The following is a 26,749-nucleotide window of genomic DNA, read 5'->3' as shown; positions in this document are numbered from 1 at the left end:
CTTCAAGGAACGCATGATGGGCAGTACCATTTGCCTAGCCGCAGTGCTGTCTTGGCTAACGAGGATCAGACTCTTTTGGCAAATATGCAGCCGTCCGAGATATGCAAATGAATTGGCTTTCTTGTTGACAGTGTCAGTTAAGCTACTTTGGTTAATGCTCATCATCGTGTCTAGACGAATAGTACAGTCAATTGAACATGAGACTGCTCGTCTGAAGACACGGATCCGTATCGAGTCCGCATTGGCGAAGAAGGTTAGCAATCTGGATCGGGTCTTCAGAGTGGTGGGTGTCAATAAACTTCAATTAAAGACGCATGGTCAATGCCGGCCATCCCGTTTGATTCAAGAGACCGCTCCCGTCACCTGCTCGCCAAGACTGGGACATGAAAGGCGCAATGATGTCGATCCTGCGAGCTGCCATGGAGTACCGGAGCATACAATGTAGTCTCTGGCTAATTTAAGCTGCGGTCTCTTGATCGAGACAGTAGTCACCGCCACACCCCAGCTATCGGAAAGACAATGGGCTTACAGCTGCCCTCAATTGGCTTGATTAAGCTGCCAAACCCATCGATCTTCACCAGGACATGAACTCAGCCGGCTCTGGTCAGCAAGTAAAGCTGTTCTCACGCCAAATGAGGGCTGCCATATTCTATCCGCGGACATGAAGCATCATGGCGATGTGTCGTCCGGGCTCATCAGCATATATGGCTATAGCCTGACAGGCGTTCAAGCCGAGACTCTGAAGTCTGGGCAATGTATAGCATGGAGCGAGATGGATTGAGACGGTGCTCAGCGGAAATGGCGGACAGACGAGGGATTCGAAACGTGAGTATAGTCCCGCATATATCATGGCCTCCCTTGCGTTCCACTCCTCGTTTATGCGGTATCACCATGAGACGCTCCTGTAAACCAGATGCATATATGCAGCTGCCGGTAGTGGCTTATGATCTGTGACATGACACGAAACCTCTTATGGCCGAGGGATGCTGAGGACAGAATGGTGTTCTCCCACCGTAGCAGTAACTCAATTAACTCTGGATCATCGATCATCGAGCCTTATAACCAACAGTAGTAAATGCACAAACCAACAGACTAGATATGCTGCAGGGTCTCACCTACTTCTGCTAGGTCATAAATCGACGGTGCCCAAGGATGCCAGCGCAGAGGATGGGTGCAGGGTAAGCGATTTGAGAGGAAAGAAGAAGTTTGGCGTTGACCCCGCCTGACGAAACCTGGACGACACACTCCCCCAAAATGCAATTTATAAGAGGCTGGCGACCTCCCCTAAGGAGCCCCTCCCTTCTCTCTAGGTTAGCTAAACTCCACAGTGCAACACCATCCACTTTTAAGATGACAGTCGCACCTAACATGGGCTCCCGAATGGCCTTTATCGGTCTGGGAGAGATGGGCAAGGTAAGAATACCCCCACCGTCCTACAATCAGCTTACCTTCGAGATCCGACGGCAGAATACTATACTGATAAGAGCTTCAGGCAATGACTCGCAACCTTCACCGCGATGGAAATCTCACCAGCCCATTGACCCTCTGGAACCGAACCAAGAGCACCGCGGACGCCCACAGCGCTGACCTCGGAGGAGACTGTAAAGTGGCCGAAACCGTGCAGGAGGCGGTCGAGAATTCCGACATCATCTGGACATGTCTGCAGGACCAGTCCGCGGTGGAGCAGGTCTTTGACAGTGTCTTTGCGGCCAACGTCAACATCACTGGCAAATTGTTCGTCGACAGCTCCACCATCGCTCCGGAATGGTCCAATGCCACAGCCAAACGGGTCATCGAAGCTGGCGGGGAGTTCGTCTCGATGCCAGGTAAGGAAATCGCTATTTCTGGCTTTCTCTCTGATTTTCTGACGCTCAATCTTCATGAAAAGTCATGGGCGAGCCGGTGGTAGCAGCAGCCAAGAAACTCATCTGCATCCCAAGCGGGAAGCCCGAATCGGTGGACCGAATCCGACCTTACCTGGAGGGCGTGTAAGTTTTCAACATAACACAATTCCCTTCCCCAATTGCATAACGAATTCCTCCGGGGAACAATGTGTACGGTAACTCATACGCAAATCCAGGGTATGTCGGGCGATCGTCGATCTAAGCGGAGAAGAGCCGGGCACCTCGTCCCTCCTGAAGCTGATGGGCAACTTCCTGATCATGACGACGATGGAGACGGTGGCGGAGGTCAATGTCTTTGCGGACAAGTCGGGGATCGGCACCAAGAACATGAGCAAGCTGATGGGCGCCATGTTCCCCAACCCGCCGCATGCCATTTACAACCACCGCATGCTGACGGGAGAGTACTACGAAGGCACAGTACGCGCTATCTTACCCCCACACTTTCTTCTCACTTTCACTCCCCCAGCTGACACACTACGCTTTGGCTATGCAGCCCATCGTCGAGGTATACAAGGCATTGGCCCTCACCGGCCAGGTGCTAGATATGGCCAAAGCATGCGGCGCCTCCGTCCCCATCTACGAGGTTGCACGGGAGCACCTGAAGCTAGTGCAGGAGCACGAAGGGTCCAAGGCCGACATCACGGGGATTTATGGCGCCGTCCGGGTGAAGAGTGGATTGCCCTACCGCAATGGCGCCGCAGAGGGGAGCAGCAATCAGAAGGAGTAAAAGTTATTCAAAACTCGGGGGCGTGCGGGTGGATGGTGAACATTGACTTGTACAGAGACATTCATGTAATAAGCTGTTCAGAATAAGTTTTCAGTGGCTGGCCACTAAGGACTGCAGCCTACGTGTCGAATTTTCCCCATTCCTATCTGTGAACAGTACCTCCGTACGGAGTACCGTAATGGTTAGTCGAGGGAGATGCATCGGACCTGTCATATGGACCCTTGGCTATCCTTGGGGCTCTCTCATTCTCGTTCCCGTGTTGTTGTGACCTGCTCTTTGGAAGCAGAATGCACGTTGGGTGCAGGGCATTGCCTACGGTGCTACTTCTACGGTATGAGGCAAGCATTGGGTGTGAACTCGTCCTGCACCACTGTTTCCTTTTTCTTTTTCTTCCTCTCTTTTTTTTTAGCACGGGAGCAGTAGTCGGTGTTTGTGATTTGGTGCTTCGTTGAGTCACACCGCTGGTCTCCGAATCCATTGCACCAATATATTACGATTGAGATTTGTATCAAAAAAAGCTAACAGTGTACTGATCATCTACTATACATACATACACGACACGACACATCATACACGAGATACACTCCCATTGCTCATCCGAGGGAGGGCATCCACCAGCGTGGATGAGAAAGAGGGAAAGCCATCTAGACAGGGTCACTGCAGTACCAGATGAAGGTAGGAGAGAAAGGTTGGAAGAAGAGGGGGCGTAGCGCGCGAGGGTAGAAAGCATGACGCTTGGTATTTATGGGCGTGGCCGACCACTGTTGATACAGGAGGGAAGAGGTAGATTTGAAAGAGTATGGGATGCATTGAGCTCCCCCAGAAAACGATTTGAGAGAAGATTGAAAGGAGATGCTCCGTGACTGGAAAACCAAGAAAAATAGATACAAGACCTAAACAAGATGGAAGGAATCGAAAAAAAAAAAAAAAAGAAAAAGAGAAAGAAAAGCGATGTATGTTCCCCTCATCAGCCATAAAAGTATTCCCTGCTCCAAATAGACACACAAATAGAAAAGACGACGAACGGTCACAACCAGATAAGAATTCCCGTGGTAGCAACCGGAAGGTTAGGCGATAGCGATGGGTCTATGGTGGGATTGGCGTTGAGTCACGTCCATCCTTTCCTTTGGCGCTGTCGTCCGTCTGGGTCGGGTCGGGGGGAGCAATCGTGGCGCCGGAGCGACCATCGAAGTACTTGGCGAACTCGCCAGAGTCGGGCCATTCCCGCGGGCCCAGAAGACGAATCATATCGTCTCGGCTGAGAACTTCTTTGGCCAGAAGTTCTTCGGCCACGATGCCGATTTCCTTCTTCTTCGCCTCTAGGAGGTCGCGGCATTGCTTGTGTGCCTTGGCAATGATTGAACGGACTTCCATGTCAATATTGCGCGCCGTTTCTTCCGAGAAAGGCTTGTGCATCTGCGATTGAGGGTCCTCCTCGTAAAAGATATAACGGAGACTAGGAGACATGCCATACTTGGTTACCATGGCGGTGGCCATCCTGGTTACTTTGTTGAAATCGTCACTGGCGCCAGTGGTGATGGTATCGAAGTGCAATTCTTCGCTGACACGGCCACCAAGCGTCATGGCCATACGGTCCAGCATCTGCCTCTCGTTCATCAGGTAGGTATCACCGTTGGAAGGTAAGTACTGGGCGTAACCCAATGCTCCCTGACCACGGGGGATGATAGAAACCTTGAGAAGAGGATCGGCCCAACGGAAGTACCAGCCACAGATAGCATGTCCAGCTTCATGATATGCAACTGTACGCTTTTCCTCGGGAGAGAGTACAAGTGATTTCTTTTCCAAGCCACCGATTACACGCTCGATCGCCTGCTCGAAGTGCTTCATTGTAATGCTCTCCGCATTTTCACGGGCCGCTGCGCGTCAGAGTTAGCGTTGCGTCTAGCATAAAGAGATGGGTGGAGACAAACCAACGAGTGCCGCTTCGTTCACACAGTTCGCGATGTCAGCACCTGCAAATCCAGGGGTCAAGGCCGCAAGTCGTCCTTTCAAGTACTCGATATCCTCATTGGTCACGATTTTCTTCAGGTAGACAGCAAAGATCTGCTTGCGACCATCCATGGTAGGTCTGTCGATGGAAATATGTCGGTCAAATCGACCGGGACGCATCAAAGCCTTGTCCAAAATGTCGGGTCGGTTCGTACCAGCCAACACAACCACTTGATCAGAAGTGTTGAAACCATCCATTTCGGTGAGAATTTGGTTCAAAGTACTCTCGCGCTCATCATTTCCACCGCCCATGTGGTTCTTGGAACGCGATTTGCCGATAGCGTCGATCTCGTCGATGAAGATGATGCAGGGAGTGTTCTTACGGGCATTGGCAAAAAGGTCGCGCACACGCGAAGGACCGACACCAACAAACATTTCGACGAATTCAGAGCCGCTGACGCTGAAGAAGGGAACGCCAGACTCACCAGCAGTAGCCTTGGCGAGTAAAGTCTTACCTGTACCAGGAGGGCCCGAAAGAATAGCACCGCGAGGAATCTTGGCTCCCAGTTTCTGAAACTTCTTAGGGTTCTTCAAAAAGCTAACGAACTCCATGATCTCCAGTTTCGCTTCGTCCATGCCAGCCACATCGGAGAACTTGATTTTGATGTCCGACTCGTGGTTGAACCGTTTGGCCCGACTTTTGCCAATGCCGAAAATACCGCTCTGGCCACCTCCGCCGCCTGCACGTCTCGACAGGAAAAAGAGTCCGCCGAGAAGAAGGACCGTAGGAGCAAAAGACAAAAGTGTAGCTGCCAATGGAACCTCCTCAGAATATTGAACGGGAATTCGCTCCGCGCTTGGAATACCGAGTTCCTCCTGCGCTGCATCAAGTTTCCGTTCAAAGCTGTCGACAGAACCGATGCTGAAGAAATAGTAGAAGTTGCCATTCTGAGCAGGCGAGCCGGGATATACGGAGGCAACCGCATCACGATCCAGATAAACTCGCACTCGGTTGTTGTTGATCACAACTAGCTTCTCCACCAAGCCCTTCTCGAGGAAATCCGCTCTAAACTCCTGCCAAGTGATATCCTGTTTGTTCTCCGAAGGGAACAGACTGGTATAAAACCAGAAGAAGACGAGGGAACCGATCAAGATTGACGGAACATCAAGTTTGATCTCGGTGAACTTGGGTGGCTCGCCATTTGGCTGTCCTTTCCCGTCTTTCTGCTGTTGTCCTTTCCCAGATGCCGCCCGGGCTTCTGCTCGTCTTTTCCTGAGATCATCCAGATGTTTCTTCATTTCTTGAATGTCCGCCTTCGTGTGTTTGCTGGGATCTGTGTGATCCCTTAAAAACTCGTTTTGCTTGCCCTGCAACTCTTTCTCCATGGCTTCAAGGTCCGCCTTTGGATATTTGGTGGGATCGTCTCCCCACTTTTTCTTGAACGCCTCCCGCACGGCTTTGAGCTCTGCTTCAAGGGTCTCAACTTCCTCCAAAAACTTCTGGTGCCGAGGACTAGGAGACTCAGGATCTTCTTTGCCATTGGTAGCTTCCTGTGAAGATCCCTTGTTGACGTCTGAAGATTGTTGTTGCTTATACACCTCATGCATATCATAAATATTGCTCACATCCCTGGCGAATTTGATGAATTTCATCACTGACGGTGTCTTCCCTTGGACTACTTGTTCCATATAAGACCTCATGTCCGGATTCAAGCCGCAGACCATGCACTTTTGTCGCATTTCCTCCACCATCGATTTAGCCGGCTCGAAATCCATCCGTGTCTTCATCTCCTCGACGAACCGATTGAGCAGCTGCTCGTCTTCGGGTGTGATGGCGTGCTGGGGGGTGTTCTTCGCCTTGGCATTGCCATATTGACCGTTTGTGCTCTCCGTCTTCTTGTCCTGGCCATTCCCGTTTGCTGGCGGCTTCGAGCCGTTGTCGCCGGGTTGCTGCGTGGCGTATGTGCGCGCTCGTTGCGCGAGGATCAGGGCCGAGACGCGGGATTGGGGGGCATGCACGGTGAGCGGCCCGGCGCGGAAGACGCTGTCGGCTACTCTCCTCGAGTACCGGGCGAGATTGCCTGGTCGTCGAAGCAATGAAGTCATGATTGTGAGGGCGAGGTGAAGGGTATCGAAGGCCCGGGAGGGCGACCAGTTTCAGATGGGTGGCGCGATAGGGCGTACGTGGTGTTTGATCTACTCGGGTCTCAATGGCACAGGTAGACTAGTAGTTGCCGTGTTAGGCTTGTTCCTAGAAGCACGAGGTGTAAAGGAGAAAAGAAAAGGTGGTGGCGGGGAGAGGGGCGGAGGGAGAGGGGAAGCTCTTTAGTTGGAGCTGATTTCGTGCCGGAACGAACGATCGTCTTCCCGCCGAAGAGGTCATCTCGCTCGGTCGTTTTTCGCCGTTCCGTTGGATCAGCTGAGTCATCGCGCTCCCACCGCCTTTCTGCATTAGTGATTGAGGACTGGCCAGAATCCTTAGGAATCTGGTGGACTCCGTCATTAACGTGTTAGCTCTGGATACGTTGTAGTTCTAGACACCGCTGCAACTAGAAACACTGTGATTGACCTTGGATATTCTGAGGATTACTTAAGATAGAATTTTAGAGGGCGACACCGATTGTTTAGTCAAGATTTAGAACACATACAGAATGAGCAATTTGCAACCACAGCCAATCTACTGTCTTTCACCGGAGACTCTATTTGACGCGCGAAGCCACTGCTGCTGGATGAGTCGACAAATTTATCAATATCTCTATATGATTAGGCCCATATAATGACAGCGAAGAAATATAACAAGTGGACATGAAAGCTCATGACACAAGAGAAACCACTGGGATACTTTTTGACAAAGCAAAATGCTTAACATTGAACAAAACCCAACTCCATTCATAACCTCAAGGTATCGAAACCGACCGGGCAGCCGGGGAGAAAGAAACGTAAGAACCCAAAAAGACCCTTTAGTCGAGATCCATTTCCTCCTGCGTAGTTCCGTCCACCAAGACTCTGGTCCTCTTTCCTGTTCTGATGCGCTCCTCGCCGTGCAGTCTGGTCTTGCCCGTGTCCAGAGCGGCCAGCTGGCCCTCCTCGCGCTCGCGCAGCTCCTTGCGGATGAGGTGCTCGCCCGAGGCCACCACCTTGCGGTCCTCCTCGCGCTTGCGGTCCCGCGCAAGCTTGCCTGCCAACCGACGCTTGGTGAAGACCCGCTCTCTGCGCTGCCGGATCTCCTCCACTCTCTCCATGGCCTTGATGGTAGCGGCCACCAGGTTTCTGTCGTACTTGACGGGGACGTTGCGCTTCTTGGCGAACTGGGACAGGACGAGGGAGGAGTCGACGATCATCTCCTTGCCCTTGGCGGCACGACCGACCTTGGTCCACTTCACACGTCTCGGTTGTCGCTTAGCCTTGAAGTTCTGGTGGGTAATGGGAATGTCAGTTTCGTTCTGAGATGATGACACCACGAAAGCGTGAGGGGGAAAGAGGGGACTTATCATTTGCTTCTGCAGAAACGGAACGCCTTGGCGTCATTGCGGACGAACTGAATACCCTTGCTAGGGTAGACCGGGCGAGAGCAAAAGTGGCAGGTTTCGACTCTATCGGGGTTGTTCGTTAGAAAAAAAAATAGTCACAGCAGTAGCGATAACGATACTCAAGATAAAGGCAAAACTCACCTCATGATGGGCTATTTTATCGCGTGGAAAGGTCCAACGGCGACTGTGTAATAATAATGGTAGTGAAAGTACTGTCGCAAAGTACCACTGGAAAATGAATGAACAGAAGCCGCAGTGAACCTCCTGAATCCCACCGTCGTGTCGAGAAGATATCTGATGTCCAGGACAGGAACCGCCATTCAAAAAATTGAGAAGCGTGGAGCAGCCGGCACTAAACTCAAACGGGGGATGCGGCGCCGCTCCGATTTTTTATCTGGACTGCGGCGGCTTCTCCTTCCCCAACGTCACAACTTCGAGATCCCTTTTGCGCCTCCCCAAGCAACTCATTTTCCGGGTCACCTTCACTACTGCTTCAAGATGTCTGCTTTTCTCTACGGTGTTGGTATTGCTACTGCTGCCTTTCTGGTATGTCTAAAGTGGATTCTGAGTGGTTGTGGATTGTCAGTGGGCTAACCTTCTCTTCCTCGGTCAGGGCCGCGCAGGCTATGTCGCTCTCCAGCGGTCTAGAGGCGGTATGAACGCGGCGGGCAAGGCATTCTACAAGGGGTAAGCTGACTTGGCTTCTGTGTTCGGGCAAGGACAGAGCACTAATTGATATGTAGAGGATTTGAACCTCGGATGAATCGTCGCGAAGCGTCTTTGATCTTGGAACTCCCGTACGTCGAAGTTTTCCAGACTACCATATAATGAAGGGCGAGGATCGTGTCTAACGAACTGTATAGGGAACGCACTTTGAACAAGGACAAGGTTCGCAAGAAGCACCGTCAACTTATGCTGCTCAACCACCCCGATCGTGGTGGCAGCCCCTACTTGGCCACCAAGATCAACGAGGCCAAGGAGTTCCTCGACAAGCAGCTTTAAATTCTCTTTCCGACCGGAGAGTCTTCAGCGAAGCATTTCCATGCTGTGAAAGACCATAGGGTACATTTACGTATCGACCATTGTACAAGAGTTTCTTCTTTGGGTGCGCATAGCGAGGCGTTGGTGGAAATTTTCTGATCCCGGGAATACATCCCTTGGGCACGCTCCTGATGGGAGACCTGTATTTACACTACTACTGTATACTGATGAGATCGCCACTCTTGAATGTATAGCTATGATTTATTGGCACACATGTGGTTTGGAGCCTAGGCTGAAGCGCTGACGAGTAGCTCTGCATGTGCTTGTCGTATGCCTGTCGTATAGTTGTATAGACCTCGCTGATCCACCTTGTGTGACATGTGATAGGTCTGGGTAATGGTAGACCAGGACAACCTAGGATGTTTGAGCCTCTAATCATAAGATGAGGTCTGCACAGAGTCAGATGCCAAGCCGAGCCAGGGATATTGCAAGTTAACAGGTGTCAACAGGTGTCAATAGTCAAACAACAACCCTGGATGCAGAATGGCAGAAACGCATGGATGGATAAAGAATTTAGTTATAAGGAAAGGGAGAAAGTGGAACGGCCACTGGCAGGCTGGTAGGCAGGCAGGCAAGCGGGCCATGGCAGCCAAGGCCGGGGAGTCACAGCTTCTGTACGGAGCACCTACACAAGTAGTCTGTAGGAAAGGTAAAAAGCGGGCTCGGACGGAGAGAAGACCTTCCATCTTCCGTTACCCACGGAGATTCGGGGTTAACGAGTTCCGTCCGTTCTCGTATTCGGACACCCTACATTGAAGCTTGATGCCAGATGATACGATCAAACTCTCATGACAAGATGAAGATCAAAGGAGCTAATGCGGAGACTAACACCAGGCTGCCGTCATTTTATTCTCTAACTAACTGTTAGACTAAAGACGTATATGGCAAACAATAACATATGTGGCAGTAGATGAGGTAGCAAGCTATCTCCGACCGGATGCGATAATCTGTAAGCTTGTGTCTCAACTCTCTTTTTTTTTAAACTCTCCCTCTGGTCTGTCTGTCAGCTCTCGGATCAGATCTGAGAATTGATCCGGTCCCATTATTGCTTCGATCCCACAATAATCAACTCAGTCAAGCTGTCGTCCTTGAATGTCCTCCACCCCTGAACATTCTCTTCCCCTATCATTCTTTCATATCTGGACCCTTTCCTCTCTCCTCTCCTTGACCAGTCAGTCCGAAAAGAGAGAAGGGAAAAATTAGCCCGAGTCGCCACGTGCTTGCAACTTATCGGGGAAAGGAAGTTAAAGGAAGCACTGCAGTCAGTGTGGATTGAGTAATCCACACTCAGTCTGTCTGTCCCATCCGCTAACTAAAACTAATTCATTCCTCCCCCGACCGACTTCATCATTGTTCTTCTTCCTGTCCTTAGGGTCCCGTTTCTTTTTTAACTTCTATATTTTCTTTTCCCTTCAACTCCGCCGCTTTCTTGCCTCGGTGGATGCGCAGTTCTTCATCGAAACTGGTTACTCGATCGGGCTCACCCTAGTCATTCCTTATCGTGATTAATCCAACGGTTGGCTTGCATCTGCATTCCATTGACGTCGTCGCCGGGAAAAGTAACCCCGCATCCAGCCCATTTTCGACTCGACTCAATCCATACCCGCTCGGTCTAGAAACTCCACTCCGTCATAGAAATTCTCCTTTTACATTCGGGAACCTTTTCCTGTCTTCGCTCCCATCGCAATGGATGGCATCGGGGAAGGCCCCGACGGCATGGGCTTCGACATGCCCATGCTCATGAACCAACAGCAGCAGTTCTTCGGCGGCTATCCTCACGACACTTCGCCGATCCCCTCCGCGCATCATAATGCGGCGTTCCAGGATGATACCGCAATGGGCATGGGTGATGATAGCAATGACGCCAAGAGAAGGAGGATCGCAAGGGTGAGTCGCTGATCGTGCGGTTTGACGTTACCGGGTCGTCGGGTCGGCGATGGGCTGATCATGCTTCATATAGGCTTGCGATATGTGCCGAAAGAAGAAAATCAAATGCGATGGCAAGATGCCCAAGTGCTCCCACTGCATCAATTACAAGACCGATTGTGTCTTTACCCAGGTGGAGAAAAAGCGAAATCCACCTAAAGGGTGAGCGCTCCTCGCCCGGCTGTGCTATCGTCGTCGGTTCTGCGCTAACAACTTGGGGTCCTGCAGTGCCAAATACATTGAAGGCTTGGAAAACCGATTAGGGAGGATGGAATCGCTACTACGCCTTTCGGGCCTGCTGTCAGAGGAAGATGGAGGAAAGACTGATCTCGGGACCTTAGAACGACGTCTTGCCGATCGATCTCTGGCGAACGGTGGTCTGAGTCTACCCAGAAGCCCAGGAAAATTCAATGCCTCCAACTCCAACAGCCAGTCTCAACAAGCCTCCTCGCATCACTCTACCCCTCGGGTCGAATCACAGTCAAGTCCGCACACAGCTCCCACATCTCCGGAATCGCCGAAGGAATCTGAAAATGAAGTCGAAGGTCTGTCGGATATGATGTGCTCGCTTGTAACGAATAACTGTGGAGAAACAAGATACATTGGTCAGTACATGCATCAATATCAGGTGGCCCAGAAATGCAAAGCTGACCTGCTATAACAGGATCGTCGTCGGGATTCTCGATATTCTCTCCGAAAGGCATACAATGGGTGAATGAGAAAACAGGCGACTCGTCATTCCAGGACATGATTTCCTCCGCATACATCGATGACAACAAGTGGATGTATTGGAAGCCTGAGATCTTCAGCGACATATTCGCCCGTCGAGTCTTCAAGCCGCTGCCTCCTAAAGAAGAGGCCATGTCCCTCTTCCAGGACTTCTTCGCCAACTTCAATTGCATGTTTCCGCTTTTTCACGAACCAACTTTCATGCATTTAGTAGAGCGGCAATACTCTCGGGATCCGTACGAAGGCTCCGGCTGGTGGGCTAGCATCAACGTCGTGCTGGCGATCGCGCATAGAATCCGGGTCATGAATAATCTGGTGCCACAAGAGGAAGACAAGAAGGCGTGGCTTTACCTGAAAAATGCAATGGCCGTTCTAACTGAGCTCACGATGCGGAATACGGATCTGCTGAGCGTCCAGGCCTTGCTGGGAATGGTAAGTGGTCTCCGTTGAGTGCTGCTATAGATTGTTGACACGGTCCCAGTCACTCTTCTTGCAAGGTACCCCTAACCCACAACCATCTTTCTTCCTTGTCGCGGCAGCGATTCGGCTGTCCCACAGCATAGGGTTGCATAAGCGCGGCTCTGGGTTCGGTTTGAATCCCGTAGAAGTCGAACAACGAAAGCGGGTGTTCTGGATTGCTTATTTGCTGGATAAAGAGTAAGCCGAGCCCTTCTCCTTTTGGACTGCGTTCGCTGACCTCCGACCCAGTTTATGTCTCCGTTCCGGCCGTCCACCTGTTCAGGACGATGATGACATGAACGTCGAATTACCAAGTGAAGACCCCCCTGACAATATTGGCAATGTGCCACTGTCGGATGGAAAGAGCAAGTTCAACCTCTTCAGGTCGATGTGTCGTTTTGCTACCATTGGGAGTCGAGTATACAAGCGACTATATTCGGCGAAGGCATCGAAACAGTCGGATGGGGAATTGCTGAATACGATTGGTGAGCTTGACAAGGAACTTGAAGAGTGGAAGGACAGTATACCACTTGACTTCCGCCCCGAGAACGAGATCAAAGCCACTCATACCCCGTTGATCCTGCATGTTGTCGTTCTCCACTTTGCCTATTACAACTGCTTGACAACGATCCACCGAATGTCTGTACATCATGGATACTGGACAAGCCGTCTTTCGAACTATGCCATCCAAGGCCTCAATGCCAGGCCTCTGAATCCAAGGGTATTCTTATCGGCAGTCCTTTGCGTGACCGCTGCTCGAGCGTCCATCAATCTCATAAAATACATACCGCAAGGCGACTTTGCCTGTGTCTGGTCAGTACACATCTTGCTGAGCTGCTCGATTGTCCGCTAACAGGCTCTTCTAGGTTGATACTATACTATCCGGTCTCCGCATTGGTCACCCTTTTCGCTAATATCCTCCAAAATCCCAACGATGCACGAGCGCGTTCTGATGTGAAGCTGATGAATGTGGTGGTCAATTTCCTGTCGACGCTGGTATCCGATGAATCAAACGGAAGTATCAAACGCATGCTCACTCTCTGTGGCGAATTTGAACGGATCGCGCAGGTAGTCCTCGACAAGGCTGAGAGGGAGTCCCACTCGAAGAAAAAGCGCAAGGCCACCTCCGATGATCCTAAGAACGCGCAACAGCCACAACCAACTAGTACAACCCAATCCCCAACGACCCCCGCCGCCAGAGCATCAGATGCGTCTTCCTCGGCCAGAACCGCAGTACCCCTTGCATCGTCTTCGTTCCCGGCGGCTCAGAATAATCAGCCCACGGGCAACTCACCCAACGCAGCACGCAACTTCGTTCCCGACCAAGCCTTCTCTGCAGCCGGTGGTGGTCTTCCGCCGAATCTTCAGGAAACCATACATAGCCTTACAAACCTGGGCCCCGACTTTGAAATGCTCAGCCCACACAATTTGGACGGCGTGCGATTTGGCGAGCAGCCAGCCTTTCCGACGGCCGCCGCCGACAACCCCCTTTCATCCTTTCAGCAACCATTCGTACCACAAGATCTGTGGCAGATGCCGATGACCATCGAATGGGATTGGGCTGACATGTCGAACAATTTTCCGGTCTTTGGTGACACCAGCGGCCCCAGTGGCGGGCCTCCGAACGAGTCATGATGCTATGTACACGACAGACACGGGGCGAACTGGTCACACAAAGGACGGGAGAGGGGGCGGTACGGGTACATGCATGCATAACGACTACTTTTGATTTGTTCTCTGTCTCATTTTACTTCAACCTTCCATTCATCACATACGGGAGTTCCACGGAGTTGCGACGGGCTAGGCCGACTCTGATCCAAGGCTTTAAGGGGAGGGGTGCGGGATATTATGCTTCTTGGAGGGATTAGCGTTTATTGTTATTTTTTTCTATCTATTCCCCCCAACCCCATCCATTCACAAAAAGTCCCATCATATACTTCATTACTTCGTTTGATACCTCTCCACTAATCATATTCACTTGGTTGTCTGTCTCAACCCCCTTTGACCTTGAAGTCTTATGTCCATTTTTTGGAGGAGATGTGAGACAAAATGCCGATATAATTTCTTTTTTCCTTCTGGACCGTGTCCTGAAAATCTTGCGGGCATAGATGGTTTTGTACTTAACAACAACCCTCTCTTTGGTGTTCTTAGGGGAACTTGTGATTGCTTGTGTACTAGAAGTGTATGACTTGAAGATTTCGATGTAAAGATCAGCAGTCGCCCAATGCAGATACCGTCATATCTATGGGGGTAGCCCGTCGATACCCTGGATTATTGCCATCCGGTGCTGCGCCGCCTGTCCATGCTCAATTCTGAATACGATCTGGTATAGTCAGGAGTTCGATGAACCGGTTGTTGTATTGTTCTATACCGTCATACAGGAGGTATACAGAAGGCATGGCACGGGCCAGTGCCCCCGGTATTGATGCACGCTAAATCCTGACCGGAAGGTACCCGCGTCGATCCGTTCCGGCCGAAAGTCGAGATCGAAGTGGAACCTTCCCTCCGTCTGTCTTGTTTGGCAGAGGGAAGCCAGTGTATCAGCGCTTAAATAGCGCATCGCTGTAGTATGCTCGACGTTGGACCGCCTGATAATGCCTTTGAGACCAATTTATGGGAGTTACGAAGACGGTACTGCAAGAATGCGAGACCCACGAGGTAGGATGTTGAACGCATGCTGCCCTATTTGATTGAGGCTCTGCCACTTCGTCGGAAACGAAAATGATTCTATGGGCTCTGAGAAGACTGTAACTCAAGTAACGGAAAGTCTCTTACCTCTATATTATCGGTTACAGAGTTGTGGAGGTGATATGGCCAGCGACGTGACTGCAGATGCGGCTGGTGTGCTGCTGTTGGGCCTGCTTTTAGAGGCCATCGTAAGTTTTGGTGCCCTGCTCGTGCGCACCTTTTATTTACCTATCAGCAGGTCCAAAGTTATTATGAGCGTAGGATTTACACGCTCGTCTGCATTCTCGCCATCTTCTGGCCCGCTATCTACGGCATTGAACTCATCCGTGCCAATCGCGTTATATGTTTGGCGTGGGCGGTTCAATGTGGCTCTATGAGCATCTTCACCCTTCTTGAGGCCATGAAAACGGAGGATATTACTCTGATGTATGTCCACCCCGGCTATATCGCATATGGATCGAGCTGATTGTCAACTAACATATCAGATAGCACCCTGGGTGGGCTCCTCATGTTTTCCTGCGGTGTCTTGTATATCATCTTTGAGCCGACAATACTCCATTGAGCGTCATTAGGAAATGTGGTCGAGTCTGGCCGACTCGGAAGATTGCTCCTAATGTTCCAGGTCGGACTAGTACCGTTGGCTATATTGACGACGCGGTCCGCAGCGGCCTCCTTGCAGTCTCGAGAAGGACTTCCTCGTCCAACACAGATTCTAGGATGGACACTACTCGGTCAGCACACCACTCTTGAGGTATGACAACATTAACCCTACTGAACAGTGACGTCCTTTCTCCTCCCGGTCTTCGCTCTTCGGACCAGACGCCACCATCAGATCAATCAACTAGTGGTCCTCTTTTTCACATTCGCCCCGCTATTCATAATCCTTACTATCTCCCACGAAGGCCTCTTCTACTGCTGCCTGAGCGGCACCCTCTTCACCTGGGTGCAGCTGGAGTCCAAAGTCTTCGACTACCAGCGACAGCCCGCATGTCCATCTATCACCCAAGAATCACCACAATTCCGCCCCCTCCACTTTCCCGACCTACGCATTGCCCTGTTCTTCCTCTACCTGTTCCACTCCGCCTTCTTCAGCACTGGGAACCTCGCCTCGACCTCCTCCTTCTCCCTCGGCGCCGTGCTGCGTCTCCTGCCCGTCTTCGATCCCTTCAGCCAGGGGGCCCTTCGGGTCCTCAAGATCCTGGCTCCCTTTGCGCTCGTCTCGGCGAACCTGGGGCTCTGGACCCGCGCGCTGCGCCTGCGGCCCGGGGCGCTCTTTGTGCTGGTTGTCGCCGCGAGTGATTATCTGACGCTGCGGTTGTTCTGGCGCGTGCGGGACGAGGGCTCGTGGTTGGAGATCGGGGAGAGTATTACGGTGTTTGTGCTGGCGTCGTCGCTCTGTGGGTTTGTGGCTGGGCTGGAGATGGTTGGGGAGGGGGTTGTGGGAGGGCTGGAGGGGGGCGCTGGGCTCCATGCTTCTGAGGATGTTGCCGCGGCGGGTGCGGACCCTGAGAAAAAGTACAAGCTTTCATAAGGCGTGTGTGCGAAAAGGGAAGCTCCTATCAACCCTCTCTTCGAGCCCGAGACCACTCATCGAAGGCGTTTGACGCCTCGATACCTTTTTGATTCTGCAGAACTTATCACCAAAGCCCAGCTAGAATTTGGAGTCAGCTTCTCTTATCCTTGAATATATGAAACGGATCAACGCATCACCAGAATACTGACCTTCATACTTCCTGAAGCGCCCTTCTAGGTTTCAGGCAAGAATTGAGCGCTAAACATGTGAAAATCTGATGTGCGTTGACTTGGAGGAGGAGGCCACCGCAACCCTAGAGGCGAAACAAGAGAGCTGCTTCCCTCCACATCTTCTTCATCCCACAGAACGCAAGCTCGACGCGAGCTCACAGAACAACAAGCGTATCAGCCCCCACTCATTTACACCCCGTCCTCATCCATCCTCATCCCCATCCAAATAAGGAGGCCCCAACACCGCACCCCACCGATACTCCCTCCCAACCTTCCCATTCTCCCAACACCCCAGTTCATCAAGCTCCACCGTATCCACACAAGTGAGATCCGCCGCCTCAGCGACGGACTCGCGATACGAGCGCACGACGCGCCCACACTCGTCGTAGAAGACAATGAGGACCTTTCCTCCCGGCCGTAGTGCCTTCTCATCGAGAACATGCAGCCGACCCATCACTCACGCCCAGTGGTAAGTGTAAGTGGTGTAGTCATGTTCAGATTCAGATCCATCCACCTCCCTGTTAGCTTGCGATACATGCTGTATGGGAAAGTCAAAGTCAGTTGGAGACGGTATCTATTGTCCCATCGACGCCCAGGGTGGTGTATTCGGCGAAGATGTGGGCGCGCTGGGCGGAGGAGGAGAGGGGGGAGGTCTGTTTCCATTGTTCCTGGTTGGTGGTGTTAGTTGGAGTGACTCGGGAGTATAGGTGGATACTTAAGAGGAGATGCGCAGACTAACCAGGAGGAGGAGGAGGAGGAGGTCGGCGGGAGAGATGAGGGGGTCTGTTGGGGTTGGCATTGGGTTGTGGATTGTTACTGCAGTATTGAAAGGGTTGGTGGTAGTGGTGGTAGGTGGAGAGTTCACAATCAACAGTTGAATCGAGCGAACTCTTTCTTGGTTGGTGATGGTCCACTAGGCTGGGGGCCGCGGCGCTACTCAGTAAGAGTTAACAGTATGCTATATGTTGGACTGTTGAATTTAAGGAATTTTTGCTGGGGGAAAAATAGAATCCAGAACCCTAACTTGACTATAGATAACTAAACCTAAGTTACCCCGTGAGTTCGGTCGGGATCCCCACGGCACAGTGGGGCCTGGGGTCCAAGTGGTTCAGGAGTAGGTAGGTCTTTGAAGAGACAGCGGTCAAGCACCTTCATACGTGTGTGTTAGTTGCATTGACAACCACCGCATTTCTCTAGACGGGACCCTCTGCGTCGGTTGCCCGGCTCAGTCACTATGTCGGCGTAGAATTCGACGATCAAGAGGGAACATTTTTACTTTAAGTTCTCGCAGTGACCTTAGTCAGAAGACCGAGCATCCTCTTGGGGAAAGTGCTTCCCTGTAGGTCTAAAAAAGGGCTGCGAGTTGATATCAGAGGCGCGTTTATGGATCCTTCAGGGTGGAAACAATTGACAATCCCGATCCCCAAGATAGAAACAGGCTAGTTGAAAGTTAGTTATAGTTGACTGCCTCCATTTCTGATACCAGAACGGCTACCTATAACTACTCAAAGTTCTCCTTACCCTATAACTTAAAGCACGCTACAGTCAACCAAGAATGCTTACCGGTACACTGGAAACAACACCCGTTCATTGACCATCTCCTTATATTTTCGAGAAATTCTGTCCTGGAGTGAAGTGAGGAACGGCAACCTGAAAGTGGAGCAAACAGGTTACAGCTACAACCACCAATGCTGGTACTGACATCAATACACGAACTTAGGGAACCGAGCACAGCTCCCAAAACACACTCAACTATGCCATTCTCTACATCGCAGACATGCTCGTCGAGACAGAAACAGGATGTGCTTCTTCGGGTTACTTCCTCTCGCATTCAGTTTGACTTGGACGAGGAACAGTCGTCGGCCCGCCTCGAATATCCATCCATTGGGGTGACTCGCAAAGAGGGGAGGGGGACAGTGAAAGGAAACTGAACAAGGCAGATTCATCTTGACTCGGGGGACAGAGGTCGGTGCCAGACTTACAAGCCCTAACTTGGACCAAAGCAGACAGGGCAAATCATTGAGTCGATTTCCACGGAAGCCCAGTTTAGAAGTAGGTTATCATACTGTACCTATCAGATATTGTACCTACCACTTACCCTAGCCATAACGTTAAGTCACAATACCATTGGTAGGAACCAGTGCTAGTGCTGTCTACATCATCAAAACAGATTCGGTCAATTGACATCAACGAGGTTGAATTGCTATGGTTCAGGTAAAATAAGATTTCCCTTTATACAAACAGAAAAGAAGACGCAGAGCATGAACCAGTCCCAAACCAGAACTAATTCGCTCCGCCCGATGCTTCCAGGAAAAATGAGATGGAGTCGGTCGATACCGTGAAACTCGACGACAAGAGATGGATAGCAGATGACCAGTCGCCGTTGGAGTGGCCGTGGATTGGGTATGATTCACCCCGGATATTGATCAGACCGGAACACTTTCCGCCAAGTCTGAAGAATACAACAACCCAAATGCAAAAACTGCAGTACAAGATGCGTGTCTGCAGTTGCTTCGGAAATTTTCTCCCCGCATGGGCTAAAAAGTACAGTGGACAATGCACAAAGAACAAGAAAAAACATATGAAATTGGTATAGGTGGAGTCAGTCAGTGGGTGTGCGGCAAGAGTGGTAGCGGCAGACAATCCAGTCACAGCCGGCGCTGGGGTTATACAAATAGATATAGAAATTCTGCGATACATGCGAAAGGGGTGTTCCAACTCCAACACGAGAAAATAGAATATCAACATTTACAAAAAGTCACGCAATCTCGTACATGTCATCAGGGTGATGTGGTGGATGGCTGTCAGTGCAGCGATTCGGCGGGAAGATAGAAGAAGGGAGTTCGGATAGGAGAGCGTTAGGTGAAAGGAGTGTGATGGCGGTTCATGAGGGTTGCATCTATTCTTCCATTCGGCCGAAGATGCCATCGTCATCGTCGTCTGCCTGGGCTGGCCGAGTGCTGAAATCAACGTCCGCGTTGCGGGTTTGTCGCTTGGCACGGTCGGTTGCAGCACCACCCGTTCGGACTTCGCGCTCATCGGAGACCTTGTAAGACAGCGACGGATTGTAAGAAAGGGAGAGAAAGAGGTTGGAAGTGGTGTTCGAGAAGGCCGAGTTGGCAAGGCCTGCGTTGGACTGGTCCAAGCTGTGGCTTTGGCTGTCCGAGGGACTGCGTTGGTCGAGGAATCGAGTCGGGAGGGAAGGCACTGGAGGCACGCTAGGAGACAGCGGCACCGGCCCCATGCGAGGGGTGCCGAAATTGCAGAGGCCGATGGCGGCTGCCAGGTCAGCCTCGTCGTCCTCGTGCAACTTGGCTTCCGCAGTGGAAGGGCGGGTGTCAATGCTCGAGTGCCGCATGTGAGAAAATGCTGGGGATGCCCAAGGAGCGCTGCTCGTGAACGAGCTTGAGGGGCCGGACTGATATGAGTGAGAGAAAAGACCCGAGGCATTGCTAACGCTGAAGCGCTTGTCGGCCGTGGGTTCCATGGCCATGTCTTCATCGTCGTCATCGTCCTCGTCCATTGGGGGCGGGGTCGTCTCAGCGGAACTGAGACCCTCCCGCAGCTCCGACGATGCGCCCGGTGAGGAGGATGAGATCTCCGAGTCGGCTTCGGCGTTCTCATCGGGGTCCTCCTGAGTCATGGTAACCAGCACAGAGGCGGCTTCCAGCAATTGCACTTGTTGGTGCTTGGAGATCAAAAGTTTCGAAGTGATGGCCCACGCAGGGTCATGCTCCCACCTGTATTTCCAAGAAACGTCAATTTACTGCGATCCACCACGATGAAGAGAGAGTTGGAGGGAGCGGAATGACCACGAAGGCGACCTTGGGCAGAGCCGACATGGCGCATTTGCTCCGGACCGAGCCCGATGGCCGGACGGCATGGGGGGAGGATACACACATATGCTTGGACAAGCAGCTGCCATGCTTATACCCTTTCCCGCAACGCTCGCAGCGAAGCTCGGCCATGGATCGCTTTCCCTCAGGTTTGACCAGGTGGGCACCTTCGCTGGCCCGGCGGTTGCGGTTCTTGGTAGTGACTGGCTTGTCCGCTGGGTTACTGGGATCCGAGGAATCTGGCGCGGTGTTTTCGGAGATCGTTGCGGGGGGTACGATGGGGGTGGTCTGGGAAGGGGAGGTTTTGCGAGCGACCGGGGGTTCCTGGCTGGGGCTGTTCATGCTGCGAGACAGATAAGAGCCGAAGCCGGAGGGGGCTCCGACCGAGCTGGACTCCCAGCCTTTCCGACTCCCACGGCGGTGTGCGGGCATCGGAATTCCCATGGAATCGCCCGATTCTTTCAAGGATGCAGCGACCGCAGCAGCGGCCGCATTAGCAGCAGCGGCAGTGGTGACACTCTTGCGACGAGTCACCCGATGATTGGCGTTGACTGCACCGAGCGAGATGGAATGGGAGTGGTGACGGGAGTTGGATTGAGGAAGAGGGCGAGAAAGGGACAATTCCTATTTTATGGAAGATCGGAGTTGTTAGTCGGACATATTGTCTGAGGGGTGGATTCAATAGCGCTGATTGTCCGCAGAGCACGCCATCCACGGAGAAAGTCCAGGGAAAAGAAAAGACAGCACGTTACCTTGAAGGAGGCCATGTTTAGTACGTGGACTGTCGGGCTATCAATCCCGTGCAGTCCAGAGGTAGTAGTATTGATTAGCACCAGAAAGTGATTCTGGGTGATATGATTTAGCGGAGGTGGTGGAGGGATAGTCGTAGAGTAGTCGAGAAGTAGTGAGGAAGCGGGAGGTGGAGGGAGGAAAATGAGAAATAAATTGAGAGAGAAGTGAGGCAAAGAAATTCAGCTGGCGGGCAAAATCCAGGGTTACGAGCGGCAGAGCAGGTACCTGTCAGGCTAATCACGAGCAAGGTTCAGGGCCAACCACAAGAGGGTGCGTGAGTGATTTAACGGGGCAATTGGGAGAGGGAGTCAATTGGGATGATTAGGAGGAAGATGGAGTTTAGGTGGAGAGAGTTGATGTAGAGAAGGGGAAGGGGGAGAGAGAGAAAAAGGAAGCGTTGTAGAAGAAGAGGAGAAAGAGGAAGAGGGGAAATTGCAAGTAAGAGGGGAAAGGGTCGAAGGGGGAGAGAGAGAGAGAGCAAGAGGGACAAAAAAGGGAAAAGGAAAAAATAATAAAAATAGTCAAAATAAAACAAAAAGAGGAGATCAGAGTAAGTAAGTCAATCAAGTAAAGTTAGGGAAAAGAAAAGGTGTTAAGCAGCAGCAGCAGCAGCAGAGGAATGAATGAATACAACAAGTGAATGAATGGATTGGATGGCTGCACGAGGTCCAGTCTAGTATCGAGTAGTAAGTACAAATTGCACTATTATTGTTACTGCTGATAATACTGATAGTCAGAGAGATTCGGCGATAGTTTAGCTGAGTTAATTACATTGTATCAGTCATCGATACCCAGGGAATTGATTGCTAAATTTATTTTTATTTTTATTTCTATTTTCCAAGATTCCAAGAGAGGGGAATTATTACTGTAGTTATAGTTAGATACTACGGAGTACAAAGAGGGATTCTCTAGTCACTACAGTTTTGCGGGGGGGTTTTTCTCCTTGTCCTTCAATTCACCTGATCTTGTCGATTCAGCTTGTTCACTGTCTCCCTGTCTCCCTCTGCTGAATTCCCCCTCTTTTATGATTTTATTTTGGTTTCCTTCCCCATGCAATTTAAAACGAAATAGGCAAAACCATGAGAGAGGATTGGTTGTAAATGACTGGATTGGGTTTTTGCTAGTAAACCAGCAATGCGGGGGTCGGGCGATCCGCTCTGGATTCGACTCAATTACCGTCCAAAAACCAAAAATTCCCAAAGCTGTCTGTCCACGCGGGTCTTTCCCCAGGCAAAAGCAAAGCAGAGGATGAGCAGAGCAGAGCGAAGTAGAGCATCCCATCTCCTTCTTTTCTTCTTCGGTTGATTCTGGAAAAGACCAAAACTACCCCATCTCCAACCCACTCGTCAAGAAACACCAGCGAATGGATTTCTGAGAACGCCGCGAACAAATTAATTTTCGAGGGCAGTCAGGGCTGGACCGGTTCCTGACTAACAAACCAGCAACAGACGACGGAGAAGGAGCAGCAAAACCAGGCAGTTCTGGGATGTTATTTGCTCCACTCGCATCTGCCTTCCGAGAAGTGGAATCGTGGATGTAATCAGCCAGTGCCCGGATTTCAGAATGATTGGGTCTAGACAAAGAAGAATTTCCCCAAGTTTCAGTGAGAAGCAAAAAAAAAAAAAAGTTGAGGTTTACACTCAAATAAATTTTTCTTGGAGAACCTCACTGCTGTAGTGATTTGGCATGACTCTGCAGCAGAGTTATGATTGTGGTGGTGGTTGTTTTTGTTGGAGGCGGAGAAAGCCACAGCTCCGTCACCTGCGAGGCTACTCAGGACAGTACGTTGTTAGGACCCATCAGCTGGTGCTTTTGCAATGGGAAGATGGCCAAATCCTCCGAACCTCCTCTTCCTCTCCTCTTCCTCGGTCCGGCTCATCCATTCTTCAACCTTTGTTTCTCTCCTTCACAAAGAACCATCGGGAGGTTGAATAAGGATCATGGAAAATTACTCAGAAGTTGTAATACATGTAACAGAAAAAGAAAGTCAAACAAGAAAGTCCTTTTGAGGACGGATTTCATTGTGCCACGAACAATCATTGATGGGCCCGGACACAGTGTGTAACTTGCTTGCTGCTTACGACCTGCGACTTCCCAAAAATCACTCAGGCAGATCGGGGCCTCCCGCCCCCGTGGCCGTCGATAGCCAGCCATGACCATACCGTAATTACGCCACCCTTCATCGACCGGTCTAGGGCCTGGAAAGGGTGGGGAGCATGATGTCATTTCCACCAGCTGACCGTACTGTACGGGGCTTGGAGGGAGGGAGGGGCCGGGGGAAGCGCCCGCCCCGGGTGAGTTCGGTACCGTCACGGTAACTGGTATGTTGTGGTACAGTACATTCAGTCGGTACAGTACTGTACGAACTGCCAGTGAAGAGTGAACCCGACCTTCCTTATCTCCAGTCCAGTCAGCAAGCCAGTTTAAACTCAACTCCTCTGCTCTCTTCCCACCAGGCGTGGTGGTGTTCGTGGGTCACCGGATAACTGAGTTGCTCAGTCGATCAATTAATCCTTCTGGATACCCCGTGACATGTCTCACCCCTCTTGGATAATAAAAGTCGTGGACTTACCTCTCTCCCGACTGCGTTGAATTCCATCCACTCCTCAAACCCATGGTAGATGGACTCTGAGTCTCCCTGATCTGCTAGCCAGCTGGGCTGACAGACAGTCTGGCCGTGGCCCTCAAGTGGAGTCGCCCATCACATCACCCTTTCCCCTACTCCTCTTTTTATCCATCCCTTAACCCTTTCCCTATCGATGGATCACCCTACGTCACGATCGCTGAGCCTGACCGTCTGACTGTCTGACTGTCCGACTGCTGACCTGGCGAAAATAAACCCCCCCCCTCCCTTCCCTCCCCCCCTTCCCTCCCCCCTTCCCTTCCGACTGTCGTTCCTGATCGACGAAGGATTGCCAGGCACGCGGGCATCGGAGTCTAAACCGAACCGGATTTTGCAGAAAAAAAATTCCAGGAGAATGCCATGTGTTATTGCCCATCATGAGAAAGGAAAGAAAAAAATGGATTGCCCAGCGGTCAGCATTCATCAGGATTCTTGTTGAAGAACTGCTGCCCAGTTTGGGGAGAAACAAAAAAAAAGAATCCCAAACTCCGGGATGACGTTGTGCACATTCCAGAGGGATCCACTTTGACCTCACTTCTGCCGGAGGTCCATCATCGCACAATCCCTTTTCCTGCTGCTGCCGCTGCTGCTGCTGCAACAAAAGAGAGGGTGAAATAACTGGGAGAGACAAGTTTCAGAAATCGGAAAAAGAACGGTGGTGTTGGTCTGAAGCAATTGCGCCTCTGCGCCAAGAGCGCCTTGGATGCAGTTGTTCTTGTTGTTGATGCTAACTAAATACTGCGGAGTCCTGGGTTTCAGGATCGAAGAAAAGTAGCTCACCGGCCAACAAAAAACAATTGACCATCAACAAGTCAGGCAGAAATCCAATTCCGCGGGCGACGTGCGGAAAGCTAAATACGGTCGCCATTCGGACGTTCGGCCAAAATACTCATACCTTGGGAGAGGCATTGTTTTCCGACGAGGATCTGCAGCCGCAGAGGTGGTCCGATTGATGAGACCGACCACCTGTCAACAGCCCAGTCAGCACAAAATCTCCCGACAGTTGGTTGCCCTGTCGGCAATTCTTCACCTTCACCTTTTCATTCGCAAGTATTCGTTTGCTTTGCATAACGCCATGCTAAAACCGACAGTTCGCACATCACTGGCCTTTTTTTTTCTAGCATAGTCTCGCCCCCAATCGTAAGATAGGCTTCTAGGTGATAGACCCTAATTGAAGGCCTCGAGGGATAGCATTTCCTCTTATTAAGGAAAGAATCAATTATGGAGACACAGCACCGTGGACGGCTGTAGATATTCCTCATGGCAAAAATAACCAACTTATGCCACACATGATGATACACTTTACCCCGGAGGAATTCCCATCGAGAGATTCACCCCTCCCACCCACTTCACCGCTCTAAATCCCAGACCTCAGAGAAAACGCGATGGCACACTCAATCCTATACTGATAGAACCCCCCCCCCCCCGACTCTAAGAAACAACCCTCTGGAAACAAACCGTACAGACGCCCTGCCCTTCCCTGCCCCCGAACCGAAACCTGGGATACTCGACCCTGCCCCAAACCACCAACCTGTCCTTCAGCCCCTCACCCTCACCCTCACCACCCTCAGAGACAGCAGCAGAAGCAGTAAACCACTCCACCAACTCCTCCTCGGTCCAATTACAACTCGTGACCACAAGAAACCCCCCCGGACGAACCAACCCCCGCGCAATCCCGGGGTAGCGTTCACAAACCCGCCTCTGCACCATCTTTCCCCCCTTCCTCTCTTGACTTTCATCTTCAGTCCCCGACACCAACTCCGCCGACAACGAAACAGCATCAAACGTCCCCTTGTCCAACACAATATCAAACCCGCGCTGCTCATAGGGAAACCACCCCAGCCCATCAGCCACCACACCAGCTTCCGAAGCAGAGAGAATATCCCACTCCTCAAACCGAATCTCCGCCCCCTCCCCCTTTCCCCCGGTGCCCTGCGCCTCCCCCTCCGCCTCCCCCTCCCCCTCATCCCCAGAATCATCCTCTTGATCAGAATCAGAAAGATAAGCCCGATGAATCCTCAACGCCTGCAACCGCCGCGCAAGCTCCACACTCTGCGCCGAGTAATCCACGCCGACTAGCTCCCCTTTAAACCCCCCGCGTTTCCGTAACAGCGCCAGCATGCTTCCGTTGCCGGTGCCAAGGTCGAGGATGGAGGGTTGGCGCGCTTCGCTTTGAACCCCAGCTTCGCCCTCAGCGGCATGCCCACGCCCAGGAAGCGTGTTGCACGGCGCGAGGGGAAAGGTCTCGTCGGTGAGGAAATCCAGGACCTTTTCGGGGGCGTTGTGTTCGGAGAACCAGGAGGTGCCGGGGTCGGAGTCATCGTCTACTTCATCGTCGGTTTCCTCGTCGTCGGAGGAGGAGGAGGATGAGGGGGGGGATTGGGTCTGGGTCTGGGTGGGTTTGTTGGTCGAGGAAGACGACGCGACGGGAGCGGGTTGTTTGGTAGAGAGGTGCGAGAGGGTTCGCGCGTAGTAGGTTTCCCAGCTTGATTTATTGCGTTAGTGTTAGGGTGATTTTTATTTTCAGATTCATACAAAGGAAGCAGGTAGGTGGTGTTAAATTGGGGGGAGCGACAGAGAAAAAATCTTGGGAGGGGTAGCGGGGTAGATGCAGTACTTACTAGTCCTTGGTGCCGAGTTCACTCGGTTCTAAATATGTGGGATGTTGGTCGGCCATGGTGGAATTGTGTTGACCCTTTCCCGTTGGCAATTGTCAATGGCCTTGTTGGTGGTGGTGGTGTTGTTGTTGTTGTTCCTGAGTGGGCAGTGGATGGATGGAGTGTCGACAAAAAATTGCCTTG

At 51.5% G+C, this 26,749-nt stretch overlaps 8 protein-coding genes across 8 annotated transcripts; 4 read left to right on the top strand and 4 right to left on the bottom strand.

Moving 5' to 3' along the window:
• Positions 1-1,101: 1,101 nt before the first annotated feature.
• ASPACDRAFT_113980 (NAD(P)-dependent oxidoreductase) lies at positions 1,102-2,857 on the top strand. The gene is made up of 5 exons (XM_020195759.1): positions 1,102-1,413; positions 1,493-1,826; positions 1,889-1,988; positions 2,081-2,321; positions 2,398-2,857. Exons 1-5 carry the CDS (start codon positions 1,351-1,353, stop codon positions 2,629-2,631), a joined length of 972 nt encoding a protein of 323 aa, XP_020059497.1. The 5' UTR covers positions 1,102-1,350; the 3' UTR covers positions 2,632-2,857.
• Positions 2,858-3,717: 860 nt separating this feature from the next.
• ASPACDRAFT_23681 (ATP-dependent metallopeptidase FtsH/Yme1/Tma family protein) lies at positions 3,718-6,687 on the bottom strand (the record flags this gene model as incomplete). Its single annotated transcript, XM_020199211.1, has 3 exons — positions 3,718-4,508; positions 4,563-5,934; positions 6,238-6,687. 3 exons carry the CDS (start codon positions 6,685-6,687, stop codon positions 3,718-3,720), a joined length of 2,613 nt encoding a protein of 870 aa, XP_020059496.1.
• A 632-nt stretch (positions 6,688-7,319) lies between these two features.
• Positions 7,320-8,382, bottom strand: ASPACDRAFT_76252 (ribosomal eL24 family protein). The gene is made up of 3 exons (XM_020204670.1): positions 8,253-8,382; positions 8,073-8,174; positions 7,320-8,001 (listed from the first exon to the last, which is right to left on the bottom strand). The coding sequence occupies exons 1-3, from the start codon at positions 8,255-8,257 to the stop codon at positions 7,542-7,544; spliced, it is 567 nt and encodes a 188-aa protein (XP_020059495.1). The 5' UTR covers positions 8,258-8,382; the 3' UTR covers positions 7,320-7,541.
• Positions 8,383-8,609: 227 nt separating this feature from the next.
• On the top strand, positions 8,610-9,113 carry pam18 (putative mitochondrial DnaJ chaperone (Tim14); the record flags this gene model as incomplete). The annotated part of the gene is made up of 4 exons (XM_020200762.1): positions 8,610-8,657; positions 8,725-8,798; positions 8,855-8,908; positions 8,975-9,113. The coding sequence occupies 4 exons, from the start codon at positions 8,610-8,612 to the stop codon at positions 9,111-9,113; spliced, it is 315 nt and encodes a 104-aa protein (XP_020059494.1).
• A 1,725-nt stretch (positions 9,114-10,838) lies between these two features.
• On the top strand, positions 10,839-13,901 carry atrR (transcription factor atrR; the record flags this gene model as incomplete). The annotated part of the gene is made up of 7 exons (XM_020199243.1): positions 10,839-11,039; positions 11,113-11,240; positions 11,307-11,683; positions 11,743-12,239; positions 12,289-12,464; positions 12,516-13,079; positions 13,133-13,901. The coding sequence occupies 7 exons, from the start codon at positions 10,839-10,841 to the stop codon at positions 13,899-13,901; spliced, it is 2,712 nt and encodes a 903-aa protein (XP_020059493.1).
• Positions 13,902-15,076: 1,175 nt separating this feature from the next.
• Positions 15,077-16,485, top strand: ASPACDRAFT_40476 (uncharacterized protein; the record flags this gene model as incomplete). The annotated part of the gene is made up of 4 exons (XM_020200761.1): positions 15,077-15,142; positions 15,193-15,380; positions 15,444-15,451; positions 15,734-16,485. The coding sequence occupies 4 exons, from the start codon at positions 15,077-15,079 to the stop codon at positions 16,483-16,485; spliced, it is 1,014 nt and encodes a 337-aa protein (XP_020059492.1).
• A 3,111-nt stretch (positions 16,486-19,596) lies between these two features.
• ASPACDRAFT_58100 (putative C2H2 finger domain protein) lies at positions 19,597-21,300 on the bottom strand (the record flags this gene model as incomplete). Its single annotated transcript, XM_020203312.1, has 3 exons — positions 19,597-20,437; positions 20,598-21,157; positions 21,286-21,300. The coding sequence occupies 3 exons, from the start codon at positions 21,298-21,300 to the stop codon at positions 19,597-19,599; spliced, it is 1,416 nt and encodes a 471-aa protein (XP_020059491.1).
• A 4,079-nt stretch (positions 21,301-25,379) lies between these two features.
• Positions 25,380-26,625, bottom strand: ASPACDRAFT_40473 (putative S-adenosylmethionine-dependent methyltransferase; the record flags this gene model as incomplete). Its single annotated transcript, XM_020200760.1, has 2 exons — positions 25,380-26,433; positions 26,570-26,625. 2 exons carry the CDS (start codon positions 26,623-26,625, stop codon positions 25,380-25,382), a joined length of 1,110 nt encoding a protein of 369 aa, XP_020059490.1.
• Positions 26,626-26,749: the final 124 nt, after the last annotated feature.

The sequence above is a fragment of the Aspergillus aculeatus genome (genome assembly GCF_001890905.1).
Source record: "Aspergillus aculeatus ATCC 16872 unplaced genomic scaffold ASPACscaffold_3, whole genome shotgun sequence".
In the NCBI taxonomy this organism is placed as follows: Eukaryota; Fungi; Ascomycota; class Eurotiomycetes; order Eurotiales; family Aspergillaceae; genus Aspergillus; species Aspergillus aculeatus.
Note: the sequence above shows the minus strand (reverse complement) of the source record. Positions and strands in the feature narration are given on the sequence as shown.

Bases quoted from the DNA above. Each gene is read 5' to 3' on its own strand.
- ASPACDRAFT_113980 (XM_020195759.1), top strand. From the start codon at position 1,351: ATGACAGTCGCACCTAACATGGGCTCCCGAATGGCCTTTATCGGTCTG. The intron at 1,989-2,080 runs GTAAGTTTTCAA...ACGCAAATCCAG, and splicing joins CGACCTTACCTGGAGGGCGT to GGTATGTCGGGCGATCGTCG. The intron at 2,322-2,397 runs GTACGCGCTATC...TTGGCTATGCAG, and splicing joins GAGAGTACTACGAAGGCACA to CCCATCGTCGAGGTATACAA.
- ASPACDRAFT_76252 (XM_020204670.1), bottom strand. The intron at 8,002-8,072 runs ATAAGTCCCCTC...CATTCCCATTAC, and splicing joins CGTTTCTGCAGAAGCAAATG to CCACCAGAACTTCAAGGCTA.